Source organism: Brugia malayi (genome assembly GCF_000002995.4).
Source record: "Brugia malayi strain FR3 genome assembly, contig: Bm_v4_Chr1_scaffold_001, whole genome shotgun sequence".
NCBI classification, from domain to species: Eukaryota; Metazoa; Nematoda; class Chromadorea; order Rhabditida; family Onchocercidae; genus Brugia; species Brugia malayi.
The window spans coordinates 8,262,030-8,283,044 of NW_025062475.1; the positions used below are offsets into that span (position 1 = coordinate 8,262,030).

The following is a 21,015-nucleotide window of genomic DNA, read 5'->3' on the forward strand; positions in this document are numbered from 1 at the left end:
ATGGATGCTCATGAAAACGCCTCATATCATCAGAATGGTTTAGCTTATAATTAAGAGATTATTTCGTTAGACTAAAAATGCTTATACTGTTTGAACAACTCTATTTATTGATTTTGAATAGTGCTATAAAAATGTCTCAGTTTGAAACATTAAAAAACAGACATTGTAAAAAAATTGGAGGCTATGAATGCTGTGAACATAGAATTTTAGGCAAGTTTGAAAAATGAACAAAAAAATGTAAGAGATAATATAGGACAAAATTCCGGTAATAAGGTGAAGAAGGTCAAGTGAAAGAAAGAGAAAACTCTCACGGAAGCTGTTTAGGTATGGAATATTTAAGTAAGGAAATGAAATGAGAGATGATTAATAAAAGACGAAAACATCAAGTTGGCAAGATTATTCATTCATCATAGTGTGTATCGAGTTCAACGAGACTCTGAATCCACGCCGATAGGGATAAATAAATGCTAAGAATTAGCATGAAAAATTGTCTTTTGTCGTTATGTAATGACTAGTTGGATGCAGGGCTGTTTCAGAACAAACCGGTAGTGACGCCTTAGAAATTCTGAAAAACTACTTTATATTCTTATCAGTCGTTAAGGACTAAAACTATAGTCATAGTTTCCAGGTAGTAAGAAGTTTTTAATGTATTTCAGTTATTAAGTACGCATTTCTAAGTCATTAAAAAGTAGTTTCATTAGTTTCAGGAGCTAAAATGTCAGCAGAAGGATCAAGTCGACCACGTCCATTATTGGAAACAGCACACCACATTCATCATAAGATCGCCTGGAAAGCTATTAATGTCGATACAAAGCGTGTAATTTTTCGGTGTGACGGTGTCTGCAAAGATGATCCAAAGGTTCCTATTAGCTTTATCATTTTGATTGAACAAAGTTGTAGTCTGATAATTTAAAAGCACATTCATACAAATAATGATAAACAAGGAACTGATCTTTAACTGCTCTTGCCAACAAATTTTAAATATACCCATGCAGTTTTTCTTTTTACAAGTTTTTTTTTGTTGTTGTTCTGAGGTATAGAGAGAGAAATTTACTCTTGAATAGAATAGTAATTGAGTTGGACTACTTTCTAGGTCCAAAAGAAAGCGAATTATTTGTATAGCAAAGCTGCAATACAAGAACTTATGTATATGGTTGGGAAAAGGAGAGGAGGAGGGAGATTTATCATTAGAACGGAATTTAAAAGCAAAATACCTTAAAAAAGTGGAGAAAAATGCCAGAAAGAGTGTAGCTTCTTTAATGATATTGCAATTTGTTAATAGGAATATACAACGTAAGTTTCATTTACTCACCTTGATATTTCGTAAATGAAATTTCTGATATGAATAATTTTAGTATAATGTACATACACTGGGTGATCCGAGGAACCCACTAACAAGATTTCGTAATGTGGAGTCGATCGACCTTCCACTACCTTCTTTTGTTGTAAGTCCATTATGCGGAGATTATATAACTATTTAATTTTTTTTTTCTTTTTTTATTTTGTTATGGTTATTGTAAAGTTCGCTTTTCTTCACTTAGTAATTTTGCGGAATATTATGGAACGAAAATAATTAGGAAGACTTGGAAATCTTAACATTCTTTATAAAATTTCTTTGCAGTTGGACAATAACTCGGTTGGACCACAACCAAAACGTGAAGTTTCCATATTTGGTTTAAATGATAACATAAATAATGCATTTTTGACTGATATGTGCCAGTAGGTTTTTATATGCTTTCTTAAAAATTTGTTTCTGGGGTGAAATATCTAGAATTTGCAGAGAAAATGAATTTACTTGAAAGTTTTACATTTTTATGAATAAAAAAAAAAAAAAATTAATAAAATATGCGAAGCGACATTCTACTTTAACACTTATATTTCAATGTTTTTAGAAAGACCGGTCAAATTATTGAGGTATTCGTATATATGCATCCTCGAACAAAAAAACATTTGGGCATGGCGTACGTTGTCTTCCAGGATGTTGGTAAAGCTGAATTGTTTGTTGCAAAAAATGACGGTACTTCAGTTATGGGACAAACAATTAAGTGTATTATTGATCCATATGGTACGTTTATTTTTTTACTTAATTAACTTATTTGTTTACGGGGACTACTGATACTGATTTTTACTCACACACATGCACAGACAGAACTGTTGAAAAACATTAATTAATTAGCTTTACTTGACTTAATAGGAAAAATATAGAAATTGCAGAGATTAATAATAAATTATTGCAAATAATAGAATATTTTGTTTTTGAGCGAAGGAAATAAGTCGACGCTATGAAGAGCGAGCAGTGGAAACAGCACCAATACCACATTACTTATCACGCTTGGATCATAACAGACTAATTGAGTTTCGAAGAGTCAGCTGTACAAGTACTTCTGAATGTGTAGGTTTTGCGGCATTCAATTGAAAATCAGATTACTTTCTAGATGGAATCTTTTCATGATAGCTTTCTCTTTCACAAAAAATTATTATTAGTTTGTGATATATTTAGTTAGTAAAATGGTAAAAATGCAAAACAAAGTCATGAAAATCGAAAAAAAAAAACAAAAAACAAAACAAGTAACCAAGTATTTTAAATTGATGAGAGACCAAATATTTCAAATTCCAGAAAAGCATTCTCATAAGTTCATCACCTCCTACCAATGCTCAGCAATCCAGTGATTTTAAAGCATCAGAACTGTCATCGAAAAAACAATCTGTAGAATCTGAAGCGGCTTCTCATCGTCAAGTGCATCAGCAATCGGTTGAAGCTGCATTGGCGAAAGGTATCCAATTTCTTTATTAATTTCATACTTACTTGCTACGGTCAGTTTGAAAATGTCTATAGTTCTGAAAAGCTGGGTGTAAACAATAAAGAACAGCTCTATATTTGTTTGCTTTTGCTTCCGATAGAAAAATTAGCAGGAAAAGAATAGCTGGTAAATAATAATTCTTTTATATTATTACTTCATCACTTTTGAAGGAATGATGGATGATACGATGATATATTCGATCCTTTGTATCATTTCCATTACTTTCATAAACTGTTATCCAAATTTTTTATCAATTCATCCAAGTGTTTGATGAAAACATTTTGTCATTATTTATATGATAAAAAGTATTTTAAATTATATCTCAGATTTTTTGAAAAAAGAGACGTTAGATTTGCAAAACAAATTTGTGTTATAGTAGCACATATCGGAAATGTGGTACCATGTAATGAACGTACGACAGTTCCACCAATAACCAGATATTTTGCTTCATCGACAACATCCCCTTCCGCTACAACTTCATGTCCACTGTTAAAAACAACACATCAAACATTTTGTTCCCATCATTTCATTTCTCATCAACAGTCGCAGACCCCATTTACTTACCACCATTCGATGCCAGTCAATCCGATATCTCCTCTTCCTAATTTTCCACCAGTTTCACCTTCCGTCAATGTTTTCTCATCCCTTCCACCAATAGCTGGACGAATGCCATTTCCTGTATGGTCTAATCTGCCATCATCACCTTTGCGAACTTCAGGTTACTTTAAATTTTGGTAATTTTGAATTTTTTAAGGCTAGCACTGGGAAACCATAAATGTTCCTTAGGTAGTTATGAACATTTCAGTTCCCAATAAATTTAAATGCACTTTACCAGAAACAAGAATTTTAAATTTTAGATGATACATTAATCTTCTTTTATTTACTTATTTTTTTATGATGAATATTTTCAATAGATAATACTTGGCCAAGAGCAAAAGCAGTTGTGTCTGTTCCGGTACAACCGCAAGTCCTATCCATAAGAAGTCCGGCACCAACAGCATTAAATTTTGTTTCAACTGCTTACCAAGCTGTACCAAGTACTTCATCTTGCGAGGAAGTTGCTCCGATGGATCCAGCACCGTCGAAAGTTTCTTTTTTAACCTTATATATTATCGTATCCTTTGGTTCATGCTGTCTTCATAGACATGAAGCACTAAAATTACATATTAATTCTAGTGCTTCATCTATTGTTTATAGAAATATTGTCCTTCGGAAAGAAAAAGCCATTCTAATGAAGTTATATCTATCATTCTTTCAGCCATTAGTTTTTTGGAAAAACTAAGACGTCCTTCGACTTTCATCTAAATTATTCGAAACCTTATGTTTGTATCATCATACGTCAATCATTTCATAATATTGAGAAGGTCGTATGAGCTCTCTAGAGTTAATACTTTTCATGGAAATTTTGAAGTTGCTTAAAGTATTTTTAATATCAGGAAAATGAGGAAAGGAAAAAACCGAAAACAGCTGTTGCAAGTGTACAGAGAAGAAAACGAAATGTTTCAGGCTAGTTTAAACGTGTTTTCGTTAAATACTTGCATTACTTTGGCAGCAAATGCAACAGATGAAATTTACTAAGAATTTATTTTTCTAATAAGTTTTGTAGTAATGGACTAGTTTTTTTAAGATATCATTAAGGAAGTCGTGTAAAAATTATTTCTCAGAAAATCCAAGAGCAGGGAATCTATGGAAAAACAGATTTAATAAGCAGATCTCAAATGATATTTTCCTCCAGCAAGTGGAAAAATAAAAGTAAGAAAAAGAAGACGGTTTCGTGAAGCCATTCCGGCTTCTTCTGCTTCTGGAAATACCAGTTCAGAAAGTGATGAAAGAAGTGAATTGAGCAAAGAAAGTTCTCAGGATAGCAGTAGTACTGTTGAAAAGGAACATCGACATCGAAAAAAAGGAATTGTAGAAGTAAGTGATATATTCGATATGATGACTTCACATCAAAATCTGTTAGATTGAACCGAGCAAGCATTAACATCTGTATAATCTTTTATATAATCCAAGATAAAATAAGTGAAATATTACAAAGTTAAAGATAACTTGAACCTTTTCATAGAAATCATGGCTACTTCTGTTGCGCAATTATTGGAAATTGCAATGCATCTTTCTTTAACTTTTAATGCCCCATGTTTGTTCTTCTCTAGAGCACGGGAGAGAGAATAAGGGAATCGTGATAATAGTTTGTTTTAGTTTTAGTTATTTTATTTTTTTTTAAATTTCTCTAATTGCGAATCGTGCTATGTGTAACTCGCTGAATTTCTTTGTATAGTTTTCCAATGATTCAAATTTGTTATTTCAAAATTTTTTAGGAACGTAAATATTACAGAAGAAAAGGAGTAGGTGGAACCAACGATTACTACAAGGTAAGAAGATTTATTTGTTGTTGACCCGAGTTTTTTGAACTGTGAAGTAAAGATGTGATCAATAGTAATGTTATATGGAATAGTTTGAAGAGTTCCTCAACTTTTGATGAGACATTTTGTATTGTATTCTGTTATTAAAGATTGTAGTTAGAGTGCTTTTGTATTTGGATTTTTTAGAGAGAATAAGAAGTGGAAAATTGACAAATAATATTTACAAAAAAAAAATACTTGATATTTTCCTTACATATACATATAAATCACATAGTGTTAGAAAATTACATCGGTTGTGTATTCAAATTATGCTTTTATTTATAATCGAATATTTTACCTTATGTTTTTTTAGGAAATTGTAATTCGAAGAAATGATAATACGCGAAAATGTTCACATGAGCCTAGATCAAATTCACCAGAACTAGTGGAAGAAGTGGAAAATTATCAACGCATAAGAAAATATAAAAAACAGCACGAAGAAATTACTGACCGGGATGAGCATTTCGTGGAACCGGATGTTGACTTGCCTGATCTGGAAAGTGTGAGTAGTGACTCAGTAGTGACTGAAGATCAGCTCAGTACGCAGCAACAAGAGCTAAAGGTGCAGTTAGGGATGGGTTTTAATATTCGAAATTGTTTCTTGATCAGTAAAATTATAAGGCACTAGTTCAATGAATGCTTGAGAAATTAGAAAGTAATTTAAAAAGTTGTATTTATAAGCTTTTTGTTGGTTTTACGATGTTCAGAAGAACTCGTTGGTGGCTGAGCTCGTAGCACGGGACAATTTTTAGATAACATTATAATTCGTTGACTTCTAAAAATTTCAATACTTGCAGTAGTTTCAGGCAAAAAAAACTAAAAGTAATAGAAAGGCTTTATCAATAAAGCATATCCGCCAGCAACAATCCAAATACGTGGATTGGAGGAAGAAGCGAATTATGAAAGAAAGGCGTAAACAGTGGTATGTCTCAATATTGAAATCCAAAAATAAAATTTCCTTTTCATGTTTGAGGCGACTTTATTACAGATAAAGAAGAGTTATAAGATTGAAATAAAAATGGAATTTTTTATCAGTTTTTGTCAAAAGTTCTTTATCGTAATTGTCTATCATAATAAAGATTTTTTTTTATTACAGTGACCACAGGAGTTATGGAGATCGAGAAAATTCTAGTTTTAGTGGGAATGAAAAGGGTCATAGGTGGTCTTCATCTTCCTCAACTACAGAATCAGAAACAGAATCTGATGGATCAGATTCTTTCAAAAATTGCAGAAGATAGGTTTTTAAAGTTCTTACAACGATAACATTGGGAGGTTTATAGATAATAATTTTCAGAAGCGAAAACTTTTGGACGTGAAGTTAAGCTCTTTTACTACATAAAACCATCGACCCTTCTAGAAGAATCAGGAACAAAAGATTATTGATATGTGTAGTGTTTCGTTTAGAAATGTGATTTCAATATTTTAGACAATCAGAAGATTATTCATGACTTGTTTGCTATATCTCAAACAAGTTTTCGCAGTTATAGGCATAATTTACCTCGGATTCGTTATGTCGGTAAACCGTTCAGGAAGATGAATGGTCTTTCTTCTTTGAAATTCACAATAACTACTATCTTCGTTTTAGGGCAGGTAGACGTCTTTCAAGCCTTCGTTCACCAAGAAATTTACAAGTGATAAACCTGTCGGTTTGTTTTTATGTATTAAAGTGTTGCATGATCATAATATTATTGTCTGTGAAAATATTCAGCTTTTATATAAATTGGAAACATAATCAGTTCTGAATTACAAAATAAATTTTTAAAACTGAACCTTACGTGATAACTTTAACACAGCCCTCATGTGTGGGATAGTTTTCATATTGGACTAGCTCATTAGCTTATACTCGAACTGGAAAGTTATTTAGGATATGGTTGAGGCTGTGACTGCAAGCAGCGAAGAATCCCATGGTGAAGAAGCTGGAACAAGTGGTTTAGCACATCAGTCAACAGCACGGCATATGAAAAATAGTTTCATAAGGAGTTAGTCCGTTTTAACATTTCTTATGATCGTCTGTTTTGGAAAATGGATTTGAGTGTTATCGAATTTTTATGAAACTGTAATAATTCTATCATGCAACGGCTAGACTTTTTTTAGAGAATGAATCGACTCAGTCACTGCCAATTCTGAATTTTATAGCTTTACCCGAGAAGCTTTCGGGTGATTCTCCACTTCCATGCGTCGTTCAATCTACTTCTCCGGCAGAAAGTTCACGACTTTCTTTCGAACGACGACTCGAAAATTTGTTTCGATCCACTTCAGTGCATCCTCCTCCAGGCATGGTCAGATCTTTTAAAGTTTACGTTTTTTGAGCATAGCATATGATTATAATTAAGAACTTTTGAGTTAACTATGAAAGGTGGTTTCCAGTTAAAATAAAGTGAGAAAAATGGAATGGAAAGCATTTTGTGAGAGATTTGTTAAAATTGATTTTCCGGTTTGCATTGCCTGCAAAGTTCGGATTCTCATAGAATAGAATAGTATTGATTGATAGAGGATGGAAGAACGGAAAAAGGAAGGCGATTATGTATTACGAATTTTTTCTGCTATTTATAAATTGTTTTTTCAGATTATTGAGACACACGAAGAAGAGCGACCAAACGATGCAGGTGGTACGTATTATTACTTCTTTTTTTTTTTTCCATTAAATTCATAATGAAGAATACGATCTTAAATGTTGAGTTCTTCCTTTTATTAATAGATCACGAATACCTAGTAAAATATATCATTGTTTCCTTTTGGTTTCGTTATTATTTGTTATTTCTGTGCAAGATGTATGTGGTTCACTTCAAGACCGGATTAAACTGTTTAATTTTCAAAGAAAGATGCCTGGGAATTTAAGAAATAGGAAGTACAGTCCGGAGGAGATATTGATAATTTCCTAATTAAGTTCATTAAATATATATAAGAATGCTTTATTGCTTGAAGTATGCTTACACTGCAATATGAAATCTCCACCTCTGATTTAATCTAAAATCCTGTGGGGCATCTCGGTAGTCTTATTTATATTTGTGTATCTTACGTTACGACTACATATCTATTTTTCAGTCTTTGGTATGCCTTTTCCAACACCAAATACAGTACCTAATACTGTGGAGTTAAAAGGAATGCCTATGTCCGAAACCTTTCTTATCGAGCACAATAATACAAAAATTACTGTTGCCAGGCAGCCATCTGATTTAAATTCTGCGTAAGTTCTAAATGAAATTTCGAAAAAAGTTTATCTTTCGTTAGGTATGTTTTGTTGTTTTTAAACAATCTTAGTATTTTGAAATCCCCTAAGATTATCTGGTCCATATACAATGACAAGAAAAAATAGATGATTTACAAACTTGTCCTGAAAGTGTTTTAATTCATTCAGCTATTACATTCGTTTTCCTTTCTATTTAGTTTTTGCAGCATGTCATGAAAGTTTGCACAAACTGTAAAATTCGAAACAGGATAACGTTTGCTTTTGTCTATAATTAGCTTTTCCTTTTATATCATAATACGTGAAGGAATAGAAACTATTGCGGTGCCAACGGTTTCTAAGTGCGTTGAAAACACTCTTTGATCATCTTGTTCAGTTATGAACCTTTTTATCTCTTTAAACGTCTTCGTTGCAGCAGATTATCTAACAAAATTTGTATATTGTTAACCTACTACTTTTATTTGAATCACAGTTGCTCTTAGTATTGTGATTTTCCAAAGTTAATCTGAAATCTTTTTTTCATGTTCATTTTCTTAACAGGATAACGTTTACTCCTGGACTTTTCAGTGAATCTTGGAAAAACTCACAAATACAGATAACATCAGACCCAGTACATCGTAATACTATCTCAGATCCAGTTTCTTTTGAGGCAAGTTAATTTTTTTTAATAAAGTTAAAATGTTTATAATCTTATTCAGATATTTTATTGCTCATTCCAAAAGCGATCATTATCGATTTAATTGTTAAAGTAAGTATAATTAATTTATTAAACAAACGTCTATATTGTATATCGACTTCATTTTTTATAGCTTGTCGCGTCTTCTCCGATGGATACTATTTGCAATAAGGTTAGAGAAGAACGGAGTGAATTGGTTGAGGATAAAAAAGTGGAAGTCGGAAGTTCGGAAGAGAATAAGAAGCAAAGAGAACTGGAAGGGCAGATTTTGGAGAAAAAAGTAAAGATTGTAATATCATTCTTCCTGTCTTTTTACTTGTTCATTTGCAACTCAACATCTTAATAAATTCATTTCAATCTTAATAAAAATTCATTTTATTTTCAGAAAGTAGCTCGGGAAAACTATGTGCATGCAGTATATGTGGCAGTTCGTGAAGACCTAAAAAATGTTTTGCTGAAGGACTTAATGCGCAAAATTGAAAGTATCGCTTTTGAAAAATTGGAACGTGGTTGGATGGAAAGAGAAAAAACTAAAATAGTGGTACTTATTCAAATGCTTTTTATAGCGAGATAACTTGAATAACAGCGAGAATAACAAAATTTTTTATAGCGAGAATAACAAAATTTTAGAACAATCGATTTAAGGAATAAATTGCCGCATTTTTTGTGATACATATTGGGGAGGTGAGGGAAGGAATGCATTCTTAAGTATGTTCATCATCTTTGACACTATTTATGATTTTGAAGAAATATAGAGCATTATCACTATTGTTTGTTGAAAAACAATATAATTCAAAATGTTGAACTTCACTACATCCGAATTTTACACATATTTTCTGGAAAGATGAGTTATCATTAGGACTGTTTAAATTTGAACTTTTTTTGAACTCTCCGCAGCGAGAATTTTGTTTTCCAATGAAATAATTCAGTAAAATTTATAAGCTTATAATTCTAAAAACATGGTAAATTATATTCTGTATCGTTTAAAATTAATGTGGTTTGTATCAATTTTTTATCTATTTCCAGGAGCAAGACGGTGATTCATGGCAAAATGAAGCAAAGAACGATGCTACTGATATTCCTATATTAACTGTTGATAAAACCAACTTCTCTTCAGCTAGACAAACTGTTAGGTAGAATTTTAGTGCCATTATTATTATTATTACCATTATCATTATTATTATTAAATGATTTCCAGATAACATGAAAGGTGGCCAACATTTCAGATCGATTTATCTAAATGCATAAAAGCGGTGCACAAAACCATTTATTAATAAATGATTTGTATTATTGCGCAGAAATTCAGAGCCTGTTAAAATTTTTCATCATATAATAAATTGTATTTTGAAACTTCCTAAACACTTAACTCTGCTTTCCAGTTCGAAAGATTCGCTGAATGAGGTGGTCCGACAAGTGACTGAGCAAACAAGAGCTGAAATGTCGGCTGCATTTGGTCCCGATACAGCGGCATTGTTGGGCACTGGATTATTTTTCAAAGGTTTGGGCATTGCACGAAATATGCCGAGTTTCAAAAAGGTTATTTTTTTTTTTTGAGGGATCATAACTTATCCAACTTCATATTCAGACAGATATTATGTTTTATGAGATTTCTTTTCTCCAGATATGAGAAAAAATTTTCCTTTTTTTCTTTTTTTTTTTTTGGAAAAATTTTTTTCGTTTTATGATAGTCGTTTTACTGTTTTGTTATTTTATACTACATTCTTACCTTTCCAAGCAGTAAATGATAGTGCTGTTATTAAACCGAATTATGCATCCTTTGTTTCATATTTGATCTTTATTTTCTAGCACTTTTCCGCATTTTTTCCACTTCATGTTTACATATTATCCTTAATATGAGACTTTCAGAAACAAGTACACTTATCACCGGAACGAAAACAACGATCCAGAAGTAGTAGTTCCAGATCATTTTGTCTTCATTCACATACAGGAAGCGACAGGACTTCGGAATCAAATCGAAGCTGTGGAAGTGGAAGTCAAAATCACAGTGCAAGTGAAAGCAGCTTGGCTGAAGGGATAAGTTCCGATGACGAAGGTGCGAGAAGTGCAAATGAACGGTATTATTTAATTGACTGTTACCTAAGAAGGAGTAGTTTGTGATGTTTTTTGAAAAAGTCAAACGTGTTTGGTATGAAGAAGACCTGTATATTTCATTATTTTAAGTAAATATAAACAAAAATAATGTTTAAAAATCGGTTTAGTTTCGTAATGGAAATTGATTAAAATGATTATTCCTTAGACCAAGACATACTTATTATTTTCTTCGAACATTGTCGTTAGTATTAATTTAGAAAAACTTTTGCGTGCTCATGAAAAAATAAGTTCTGTATGCTGCTTTCTAATATATAGAATTTCAGTTGAATGTGTTTGATAATTCTTAATTTCTTTAAAAAAAATGGCTGTTGAACTATTTCCAGAAGTATAAGTGGAGGTGAGTCTATATGTTCAGCAGGTCGTTCAACAAAAAATTTTGGTTCTGGAACTTTCACGCCATTTGATGGATCAACAAGTGGAGAAGATGAAGAGGAAGAAGTGGACGAGGAGGAGGAGGGGGAGGAGGAGGAGCAGCAAGAAGAACAAGAGCATATGGAAAAGGTTTTTGATGAAATTCGAGCAATTGACAAATTGTCTGCACATTCTGGTTAGCAACCTGTTAATCAGAATAATTTTTTTAATTTATATCGTAACATAAATGAAATAAAATGAGAATAGGAATGGTTGATTAAAAATTTTTTTAAACTTATCTAGCGTATAATATGTTGATTGTCCACTGTTTAGCGATAACTTCTATTTTGAGTGCTTTTTCTTTCATCAAAAGTATTTCTTTCCAAAGCTTTAAGTTTATAATTCCAATATCTACTAACGCTTAATTCTCTTATATTGTTTCATTCATATTAAGCTCCTTATATTGTTTCATTACCTATTGAAAGGTGAAATCGGTGCAGAAGATTTTGTTTAGTTTTTCTTTGCAAAATGGTTCAGTTTTAATCTTTAAGGCATTGAAGAAAAGGCAATGTTATTTGTTAAAAATGAAGCTGAAGAAAATAATGGATGTGACGGAATTGACTCATTAAGGTTTGCGTTTTTTTTTTTTTTTTTCAGTCTTTTTTTTTTAGAAATTTACATTATGCTGAATACATAACATTTAAATTTCTGAATGTATTCTTTAAACGAAAAAATTTTTTGTTCATTAATGAATAAATTATAGCAGTTGCGTAGCAGCATCTCACTTGATAGGACGGGATAAAAATGCCGGTGAATTTGGGACAATACATGAAGAGGTAAAGATTTTACAATTACTTTTTCCTTTGAGTTGCTTTAACTAGTTCAAATTGTTTGGAAACTTCAAAGCAAATTAGATTTAGATTGATTGATATGAATTTTTTCAAAAAGCATATAAACTAAACGGATAGAAATGAACACCTTGTTGTCATTGTTCCTATTTCCTTATTTTCCAATCATCGCATGTGGTGAAAACGTGTCTTGTTTCATTCATTTAAAAACAATTTCTTAAGATATTAATTAATCAATTGTGCATTTGCTATGCACATAATTTACGTCATTATTTCAAGTTATCAACTTGAAATCATTGGATCAGATTATTATTATTGAGGTATTCGATGTCGCGAATATGGAAGGATATTTCAACGATCATTGCTATCTTCCAATGGAACTGTCGGAAAGGCTGAAAAAAGAATTTAAAGAAAACGTTTCAATATACAGTGATAACAAAGCGATGTCCTCAGAGTATTGTGAAACGAGAAAATTGGGAAAACCAGAAAAAATACCGCCACAATGTGTACAAGATAAAGCTGGTACGATAATGCAGTTGGTGATAAGTAATCATTTCAGGCAATTTCTTATTCATCAAGTAGTTCAAATAGTTTGGTATCTGAGATCCTTTTGACGAGCAAGTTGAATTTTGTTCATAAATGTAACAGAAAGGCATTAGAAATAAGCTAGAACGTTTTGGAGTCTTTTAAACGAAATTGTTTAAAAAATTGCAGCGAAAGTAAAGAAACGATGTTATCGAAATGAACTTGCTTCGTTACTTCCACCACCCGTCGATGTAGAGCAACTCGCATGGGAGACAAGTTGGAAACCTGCAAAACAATGGGAGAAACGAACTCCTGAAGAAGAAAAACAGATTTTTTGGAAGTTTGAAAAAGTTAGTTCTTTAGAATTTTGATGTTTAACTTCTGTTATTTTTTTGTAATTCATTTAAAGATGAAATGTAGAAAGGAGGAATGTTTAAAATTAGCGGAAAATGAAATTTGAGCATAAACATTTTATTTTTGATTTATAAAGATTTCCTATCTTGAAGGAAGGCTTGGATTCAGAAGATTTGATGTTTTTGGAAAAAGCCTTTCATGGGATGCAGAATGATGGAACGGCAACATGGAATAGAAAATTATACTGGGTACCGCCAAGAAAAGTGCCAGAAATCCATCTATTGGTTTGAAATTATTTGCTATATTAGAACGTGTTACTTTATCATACAACTATAGAAAATTTTCGATTTTTAGTAATGTAAAACAACGTGATTTTTTCGATTAGTGAATATTCTTTTTGTAGGACAAACCGAAGAAAGTTGGGAAAAATATTTATTATTACGATGATCCTGAAGTAAGTTCTCATATTTTTTAATAGAACATAGAGAGGATGTTAAAAAGTCATAGAATTTTAAGTTAGCTGTGTTCCTGAAAACTTAGTGCTATGCACATACCTCTACATCAGTTTCATTTTCGTTCCAGCTAGAAGGTGTGGTACCCCATTCGTCGGGATGCGCACGTACAGAAGGCTACTATAAATTATCCTACAAGGAAAAAAGAGGTGTTCTACGACGACCGGATGTTTTCTTAACGGAAATAAATGAAAGGGTTTGTGATTTAAGTACCACTTTTAATGTACTACAATTTTATAAAAAATTATGGTTTTATTAAGCTAAATAATATGAGATGAATTGCTTTCATATTTATTATCATAAATTGTTGGTATCAATAAAAATTCATCAAAATACTCTCATTAAGAAATGAAGAATATAGTCTAATAAAGAGACAATGTAAATTTACATTTTGTTTCCAGAATATTTCATTAGTGCATCACTTTAAAAATTTTCATTAAGTGTATGATTGATTATGTTTGCATTTAAAGGATGATGAAAAAGCTCGGTATCTGGTACAGTCTACACGAGAAGCACGAAGTATGAATCGTCGTTTACTGACATCAATGGGTGATACCTCGTCTGACATATTCAAAGTTAATCAACTAAAAGTAAATTGTTTGAATTCTTTCCCAAAAGAAGTTTGAATTTTCTGAGACATTTCTTAAGAAATGATAGTTCTCCTTCTTAAAAAAAGAGAAAAAAAAAAAAATCATATTTTGGACTTTTTTGCTTTTCACGATGATTTCGAATTCTCTTAATGCACAGAGTACCATAGCTTGGAAATAGTTTGTATAACGTTGTAGGTTTAAAAAGCATTCAGTTTGTTCTCTGAAGTTGTTGTATACAGTTGAAATGATCTGAGAACCACATAAGCCAGTTTAATGGACAGAACATAGACGATGAAGAGTACGCACAGAAGTTGAGGGAAAACCTTAATTTTTGCATATGTGACTAGAACTAGGATGCAATACGCAAAATTAACATGATCAAGTTTCCTTGTTGGTTGTTAAGTAAGACTGTGTTACCTCCAAGATTTTATTTTCAAGGAGAAACGTCTAATAGCCTGTGTAGAAGATATAGTTTAAAAGTTGCAATTATGGTAATGGCCGTGTGGTTAGAAACTGACTGTTGTGGTTTAAAAATGCCAGCTCAAAATATTTACTAGATTGCGTATGCGATTTGTATTTATTCGATGAACAAGTGGAAGCAATTAAAATTTTTGAACCTCTAATTCGGGATTCGGAAATTTTGTTTCTAGTTTCGTAAAAAGTTAATCAAGTTTGCTCGATCTCGTATTCACGGTTGGGGTTTGTATGCATTGGAAGCAATAGCTCCAGATGAGATGATTGTTGAGTATATCGGACAGAAAATACGACCGACAGTGGCAGATGAACGCGAAAAACGTTACGAAAGACGTGGCATGGGTTCGAGCTATTTGTTCCGTATCGATTCGGATAATGTAAGCTAATTCACCCTAAAATTTATCTTCATTTTCTAGATAATTTATCAGCTTCTGGACGTAAGTGTGTACAGTGCATTATGGGAAATTCAAGTACGGTATAGTAATAATATTATCAAATCAACCGTTTTTTTCTCAATCTATATCGAGAATACCATTTTCATAAGTTCTTCCTGGTCGTAGTGAAATGGGATTGTATTAGATATATTTGTCGTCCAAACTTGTTTTCTGACCAAAAATTTTGCAGGTCATTGATGCTACACAAATGGGAAATTTGGCACGATTCATAAATCATTCGTGCCAACCAAACTGTTATGCAAAAATTGTCGTAGTAGATGGCGAGAAACGCATCGTTATTTATAGCAAGTTGGCAATCAATAAAGGCGATGAAATAACATATGATTATAAATTCCCGATCGAAGAAGACAAAATTGATTGCCTATGCGGAGCACCAGGATGTCGTGGATCTTTGAATTAGTAATTTCAGTTAATTGATCATTATCTTCGCTGCCACATATTAGAGAACGCCTCAGGTTGCATTACTTGGAATTTTGTTGCAATAAAGAAATAATTTAGTGGATATATTTGATTTTACATGGATTTGATATTCGTAGGTGTTCCTGAAACTAATAGCTTTCATGTCTGTGAAATCGGTGAACGTGCTTCTAACGATTAAGTTAGGGTTCCTTTTCGTTTTTAATCTACAAAATGTTTGGAATCATGAAGCATAAATAAGAACAACATATTACAACATCTCGTTTTTATTTTCCTGAGGCGTTTTAGTGTGGATCTAGTTTGCTACCTCTAGTTCGGTCTCATACATACATAACGCTATAAAGCGTTTACACTTCATAAAATTTTTATCAGCATTCCAGGATAGTAAACCTGCCCTGTTGTTCAATCCGTTTTTTCCAAACTTTTATGCAGTTGAGAGTTGCCAGTATCTTCTATAGTCCTTGACTAAGTAGTTCAGAGGAAGAGAATGAAGTGGAAGTCAAGTAATGAAAGTAATTAAGAGGTGTCGTCAAATCAAGGTCAAGTGACTGGAATCAAGTTATTATATGGATTAAAGAAACAAGGCTTTGTAGGGCTTAGGCTTAGAATTGCTAGTATAATGACGAGAAACGCGTCATTTGCGTTGCTCTGCAGAACAAGTCAAAAAAAAAAAAAAAAAAGAAATACAAGGCAACAACTCGAAACGTTATGAAAGCATTTAGGACTCAATGTTAACAGAATCACTAGGTCATGTTTGTATTATAGTTTCTTTTTTTCTAAAACTTTCTTTAGTGTATTACATGTTTTCTTTTTCCATTGTCTTTTCTCTGATTCTGTGTTTCCTGTGTACTTATATTTGTGGTCTTTTTATATTTTCACAATGATATTTTTTTTTTTGAAGACTAGAAGATTTTGTAAATTTTAAAGGTTAATGTAGGATTTCCAGTGGAATTATGTGTGAAATAGTAACATTTTCATCAAAATTTTGGTAGTTCTAATGAGTAAGGGTGGTATCACTCTTTAATGCCTTGCCTAGTATGCATTAAAATATCAGCACTCTGTTTTTAACTGTAATACCTTATGACACTATGGAAGCCCTGTGTAGTGTGATTTGATTATGAGCAAAATAGGTAGAAGGCAGTTTCACGGTACGTTTGAAATAACAAAGCTGTAGCATGCAGTAAAAAAGACAGCAAACACTTGCAAGATGTACGACATGCTGCAAGATTATAGTCGTAAAATTACCAGTCATACTGGTAGTAAATTTAAATTTAAAATTTAGGCAGAAGCAAACTTTTTTTTTCTTTTATTAGTTTTGTGAAGTATTTTTTTGATTTTAATATCAGCACTAAACGAATATTGACTTTAAATAGTGAATTGGAATCATTGTTTTGTAACTTTAGCAGTAACTATAGACTGGAAAGACTAACATTGTATGGAACTTACGTATAAATACAAATTATGATGAGCTTTTTTTTAAGAAATCTATGCAAAACTCTGATCAAGTTGAATAAGTTATTGCATAATAAGTCTATCTAATTATGATTAATAGACTATCCTGTCTGTATGTAAACATAAACGGTGTTCATGCGAATAAATGAAATTCCGGGAGAGAATATATCCGTTGGTAATATGCTGAAAAGGGTTTTGACCAGCATGCGGAAGTTTATGTGATTTGTTGATTTTTTTGCAAGCTGTTTTTGGCTTCCATTAAGTAATATGTTGTTGCTTAGCTTTTGTATTGATATGAACATGTGAAAATTATTGCGGAACATATAAGGCAATTTTGAATCAAAATATCGCGTGGATTTGTTAAAAATATAATTACATTTACTTTTTGTTTGTAATTGAAGCTTCTAGTTAATGAATGCTGCATATGATTGCTATCTCTCTTTTAAGACTTGGTAACTAGGAATCATTAAGTAATTAGCTTACTTCAGTACAGTAATTGCTGCAAGCTATTCAAAAACTCGTCGAGATAGCGACATCTGCATCCATCTTTGAATACGAAGATTAATTAAATCAATTTAAAATGGTGAACCATCTGTTCAGTTATTTGAATTACAAGATCATTTGGCTTAATTTATTTCCTTTAAAGAATTCAATCTTTTCATTCTCAGAAAATAACCAAATTTAAAATTTTATAAACAGTCAAATTGACCGTACAGCGGTCAAATATTTGGCAGCTTTTTTATATTGATTATTTCTACTATGGTTGGATAAATTAAAACAGTTTATAACTCGATCGGCAGACCACATATTCAGCTGGACAAGTACCCTGGCTGCGATACGTATTTATATAACTTCGCGATTTCAGCGATCCTATGTAACCGGTTCTTTCAAAATGAAGCAAAACATTTTAACAACATGCTAACTAAATTCAGGTGAGTTACGGCAACACATAATTTGAATATTCTATTGCTGTTTAGGGAGTGTCGAGTTTTCATTTCCCTTAACTGTATCAGCGAATAGTCAATGGAAACGATGCTTATCTAAAAAATCCTTGCTAATTTCTTATTTCTTTGAAGAGATATAGTACGGCATAGTTCATTTTAGCATCAGATGACGATCAGTGGAGTAAGCTTATGAGTTTATTTTCTTCCAGGACAGAACAACGTGTAGGGTTTTAATTTTTTCAGAAAAAAAATAATTTTTAGGATCAAAACTTTACTAGTCAGAAACAGTTCTGAATTTTGCTTTAATAGTCTATTAAACTTGCTCGAATTTGTTTGTAGTGTAGTTTAGATGCAGCACGGCACCTCAAAGAACTCAAAAGTTTTTCAGAAATCATCGAAAAATTTGCTAAGCCGAGCCCACTATTTTACTCACTGTTTGGAAAATTCAGTACTTAGTGCTTATATATGCCTAATTTTTTGAAAAGAATATAACGTTGATATAGACGAAAGATATTATGGACTAATAGCAGATGACTGGGACAATATTTTAACGGGAACTAAAATAGATTAGTGCTTTGATGATAAACCAAAGTACTTTGACGCGACCACGTACCCAAACGGGCATGCGTAACCCTACGCTTGCAAAGTTAATGTTTCAGTATTCTTTTGAAATGGTTGCAGGTAAAGAATACATTTTTTTGATTATCAAATTTCACTAGTATTGCAATATCAGAATTCAGCTTGGGTAGTTGAATGAGAAGTAAATAGACAAAAGGCAAAAAAATCAAGGAAAGCTCAGAAAGTTCACAGAAAATCTAATAGTTTTTCCCATCGATCTACGAAGTACAGCTTTCTTTTAATTTGCCGCAAAATCATTTTCTGTTCGACAACAATGTCATTTATTCTAAATAGAACGAAAAAAGTTTTCCTCGAGAAGATGCAAAAACGATTTTATAATTTTCCATTCTTTTTCCTGCAAAGGTGTTTTTTCAGGAAAGCGGCGTTTTGCTTTCTTGCATTCTGTTCGATTTAGTCTTTCGAAACTGTTGTTTGTTTGTAATTACTAACTTGCCATAATTTTTTTTCGGAAATAAAAAAGAAGAGCAAATTGAATTTAATCTCTTATGGGTAAGAATAAAGGTTGCTAAAAGACAATAATTTAGACTGGACTGGATGTCATTATTAGCATATTTAATCCTGTGCTTCAATATGAGTCTGACAGCAAAGTCAAATTTGAATGACTGGTAAAACAAAATAAAGAAATTCAAAACATTCAAGTTTATCAGCATTCGATTCATCATCATTGCTAAAATTCAAATTTATTTTTGATGATAACAGTAGTAGTTTTTAAGATTTTTAATATTTTTATGCTCCCTTATATGTTTGATCTAGATGACTGAATCTCTCGCTTTCAGTTCAGATCATGCTGTTGTTAAAACATCCTACAAAAATTTACCACAATTGTTGAATTTCATCGATTGTTAGAAGTTTCATGAATCATTGTTCCCTTTCTTTTATTTCAATTTTACTCAAAAAATTGCAAAAGATTCGTATGAACCAATAAGCACTTATTGGAAAATTTACTTCCATTCTGAATTTTGCTTAGATGATTGCTGAGCCTTTTTCTGGCTGTGAAAAGTTACGCGCTGCATTTCGCCATAGATTCTTTTCAGGAAGCTTGGGGATATAGCTACCTTTCACAACATTCCGTCATGATGCAAAAACGAAAGTTCATTCACTCTAATAACACAATGACGAGGATGGCAAAATAAACGCGTAAGTTAGCTAAAACGATGGTAGCTATACTTTGTTTTTATTATTATATTTTGAAAGTAAATATTCGTGTAATTCGAATCTTTTTAAGAATTTCTTTTCATATGTTACATCTGAATATTTTGTGGCACTGCGAAATTCCTATCCAAATACATATAATTTTAGCTTTTTGGTAAACAAAAAATATGCTTTCAAATTGCTATGGAGTTAGTAAAACAACATCCCAGTGCTAGCAATAAGAACAAGTGAGGTTATATTTTAATTTTCAACTTATGATAGCTGCCTTCCTTAATAATATGCCTATCCACATCATTAAATAATGTTTTTTCATTAACAATATTGATATTTTTCAAGTCATTTAATTTTTTCAAAATTACAAACAAAAAAGTTTTCATTTTCATTGTAGTGAATCTAAAAACGTTAAAACAGAAGTGCATGAGATCCTCAACGACAGACAGGTTGCTAAAAAACGATTACTGATAGCAAGAATTCGAAGGTATCAGGTGAATGATATTTTTTGTCAGATAAACAAAAATCCACTCATTTTTTCTACAATCAATGAAAAAGGAAGCGACATATTTCAAAGAGTTCATTTCAGCAAGAACTTTTCAAATAATATTTCGGTCTTTTTTGGCTTAAATCTCTACTTCGATGTTAAACGTATCGAATGAAGAATGAGTAATACAGAAAGACGGTTTGGATTCTTTGTTCATGATTATTATGTATTATTATCCGTTAATATTATTGATGTCACCATTCATTCGCATGCGATCCTTGCCGAGTTATCCATGCAGTTCAGATTTTCCTGTTGATGAACCGCAAGCGCTTATCCCTTGATTGCTTCATTTTCACTCCCTATTAATTTTTCGTATTAATTTTCGTATTGCCGCAGAGTGCACATTTAGTTGAAGTGCTCTTGAAACGAAAACATGCATTCAGGAATGTGGCCAGCTCCAGAATAGCTCTTCCTTCGGGATATTCTTTCCGGGGGGGGGGGGGAGAGGTATTTGTAATAACCTTCCGCAAGCTGTCCTGCACCTATGAGCGATGGGTATTTTGTGAGCCAAAATGTGTACAGTATGCGCCTCTTCTCTTAGTATTGTTGTTGTTTGCATGAGACGCAGTGATGGGCGGCATCTGCT

The 21,015-nt window shown here is 32.1% G+C and overlaps 2 protein-coding genes across 5 annotated transcripts; both read left to right on the forward strand.

Moving 5' to 3' along the window:
- Nucleotides 1–6,441, forward strand: Bm2407 (Uncharacterized protein; the record flags this gene model as incomplete). The annotated part of the gene is made up of 15 exons (XM_001900472.2): nt 1–37; nt 708–859; nt 1,356–1,445; nt 1,622–1,719; nt 1,893–2,065; nt 2,262–2,392; nt 2,618–2,774; nt 3,178–3,519; nt 3,716–3,888; nt 4,238–4,307; nt 4,537–4,718; nt 5,120–5,173; nt 5,517–5,765; nt 6,010–6,125; nt 6,300–6,441. 15 exons carry the CDS (start codon nt 1–3, stop codon nt 6,439–6,441), a joined length of 2,166 nt encoding a protein of 721 aa, XP_001900507.2.
- A 629-nt stretch (nt 6,442–7,070) lies between these two features.
- Bma-set-2 (Uncharacterized protein) lies at nt 7,071–15,687 on the forward strand (the record flags this gene model as incomplete). Of its 4 annotated transcripts, none has more annotated exons than XM_043077117.1 (21): nt 7,071–7,182; nt 7,298–7,482; nt 7,770–7,812; nt 8,249–8,390; nt 8,958–9,039; nt 9,200–9,346; nt 9,452–9,607; nt 10,093–10,199; nt 10,446–10,602; nt 10,933–11,141; nt 11,502–11,725; nt 12,081–12,159; nt 12,293–12,365; nt 12,698–12,923; nt 13,092–13,252; nt 13,409–13,540; nt 13,660–13,710; nt 13,839–13,964; nt 14,239–14,358; nt 15,009–15,209; nt 15,457–15,687. In XM_043077117.1, 21 exons carry the CDS (start codon nt 7,071–7,073, stop codon nt 15,685–15,687), a joined length of 2,964 nt encoding a protein of 987 aa, XP_042933051.1. The 4 variants fall into 4 exon arrangements, with proteins under 4 accessions (XP_042933051.1, XP_042933050.1, XP_042933053.1 ...); XM_043077116.1 differs by having other exon boundaries at nt 12,698–12,899; XM_043077119.1 differs by having other exon boundaries at nt 7,340–7,482.
- Between the last annotated feature and the right edge of the window lie 5,328 nt (nt 15,688–21,015).